The following is a 1,395-nucleotide window of genomic DNA, read 5'->3' as shown; positions in this document are numbered from 1 at the left end:
GGGGGGGATGGTGGTGGGGTGTGGGGGTGGTGATGTTCTCAGTGCTGTCTTGTCGGATACCGTATCCTCCGATTGTCCATTAGATTAAGGCTTGCGGCGGAGCAAGCGGCTAAGCATCTCCCTTCCTCGCATCTCACGCTCCTTGCGCTCCTCCTCCTCCTCGTCCTCGATAGCCTCGACCTCGCCGTTGAACACAATGACATCGCCCTCAGACTCCTCGTCCGAGTCGGGCTCGGCGGCAGGAGTGCACGTGATGATCGGAAGCAACGGCACAGACGAGGCGGTCGAGAGCACACTCTCCGTCGGCGAACAAGGCGTGTCCGTCTTCATAGCCTTGGGCGGCGTGACGACGAGCTGCACGTCGCTTCCGCGACGCAACGCAGCCGCGGCCAGACGACGCGACAGGTTGGTGGTGTTGAGGCGGGGAGGGGTAGTGAACATCGGGGGCGTCTGGATTTGCTCATCAAGCTCCTCCATCAGATCGCTGCTCATCGTAGGCACCGACTTGGGGCGTCCGTTCAGGCGCCCGTGGGTGCGCTCGCGGAGGAAGGGCGCGAGTCGGGAATCACGCAAGGGGCTGGGGGGCGTGCAGGGCTGGCGGTGATAGATGTCGAAACCGCCGGCTTCCTCGGTAGGGGTCGACGGTCCCTCGGAGTCTTGCGAATCGAGCGAATCACTTCGAAGCTGATCGCGAGACACCTTTGCGTGAATCTGGGCCAGACTCGGGAGGCGCGGGCGGAAGCGAGCAGAAGCCTGCGAGCGAAGGACTTGGGAAGGGGTCTGATGAATGTCAGACTGCGTGCGGGTGTGCGCCGTCGTGGCCGCAGTCTTCTCCGCGTTCATGGCAAAGTCGCGAGCCGAGAGGCGGGGAAGGTTGTTGTTGGTGTCCTGCAGCAGAAACGCGGACTCGGTCGGGGAAGGGTCAGCGGAGCGAGTCGTCAACATGAGCTCCTGGATGAACTCGGGGTCGGCCAGGACGTTCTGCTGGGACAGGATGCGACGGAGGACGGGCGGGGTCGTGGACGAGCGAACGGGAAGCTCAGGCATGGTCTGCTGGCGCTCACGGCGTTCGCGCGCGTGCTCCACGACCTCCCACAGAGGGCGACTGCGGTCGCCACCGAAACTGGAGGCGCGACGCTCCTTTTGGGGCTGGTGCCAGCCGCTGGCCAGCGTGTTGTGAGACATATTGTGATCGACAAGCACGTCACGGAGGGGAGCGCTTCCGCGCATCGTCGGCAGCGCGGGGCGCTGGTTGTACGACGGCGACGTGGGGCTGGGCTCCAGCGCGGCTTCGGCAACAGAGTACGCGACCGACGAGCACATCTGGTTATGATGGTCACGCGGTGCGACGTGAACCTGATCCATGTGCGAGTGAGGCATGTAAACGGCGGCCAT

At 64.2% G+C, this 1,395-nt stretch overlaps 1 protein-coding gene across 1 annotated transcript; it reads right to left on the bottom strand.

Moving 5' to 3' along the window:
• Window positions 1-84: 84 nt before the first annotated feature.
• Window positions 85-1,395, bottom strand: A1Q1_01253 (uncharacterized protein; the record flags this gene model as incomplete). Its single annotated transcript, XM_014324326.1, has 1 exon — window positions 85-1,395. One exon carries the CDS (start codon window positions 1,393-1,395, stop codon window positions 85-87), a length of 1,311 nt encoding a protein of 436 aa, XP_014179801.1.

The sequence above is a fragment of the Trichosporon asahii genome, assembly GCF_000293215.1.
Source record: "Trichosporon asahii var. asahii CBS 2479 unplaced genomic scaffold scaffold00050, whole genome shotgun sequence".
NCBI lineage: Eukaryota > Fungi > Basidiomycota > Tremellomycetes > Trichosporonales > Trichosporonaceae > Trichosporon > Trichosporon asahii.
Note: the sequence above shows the minus strand (reverse complement) of the source record. Positions and strands in the feature narration are given on the sequence as shown.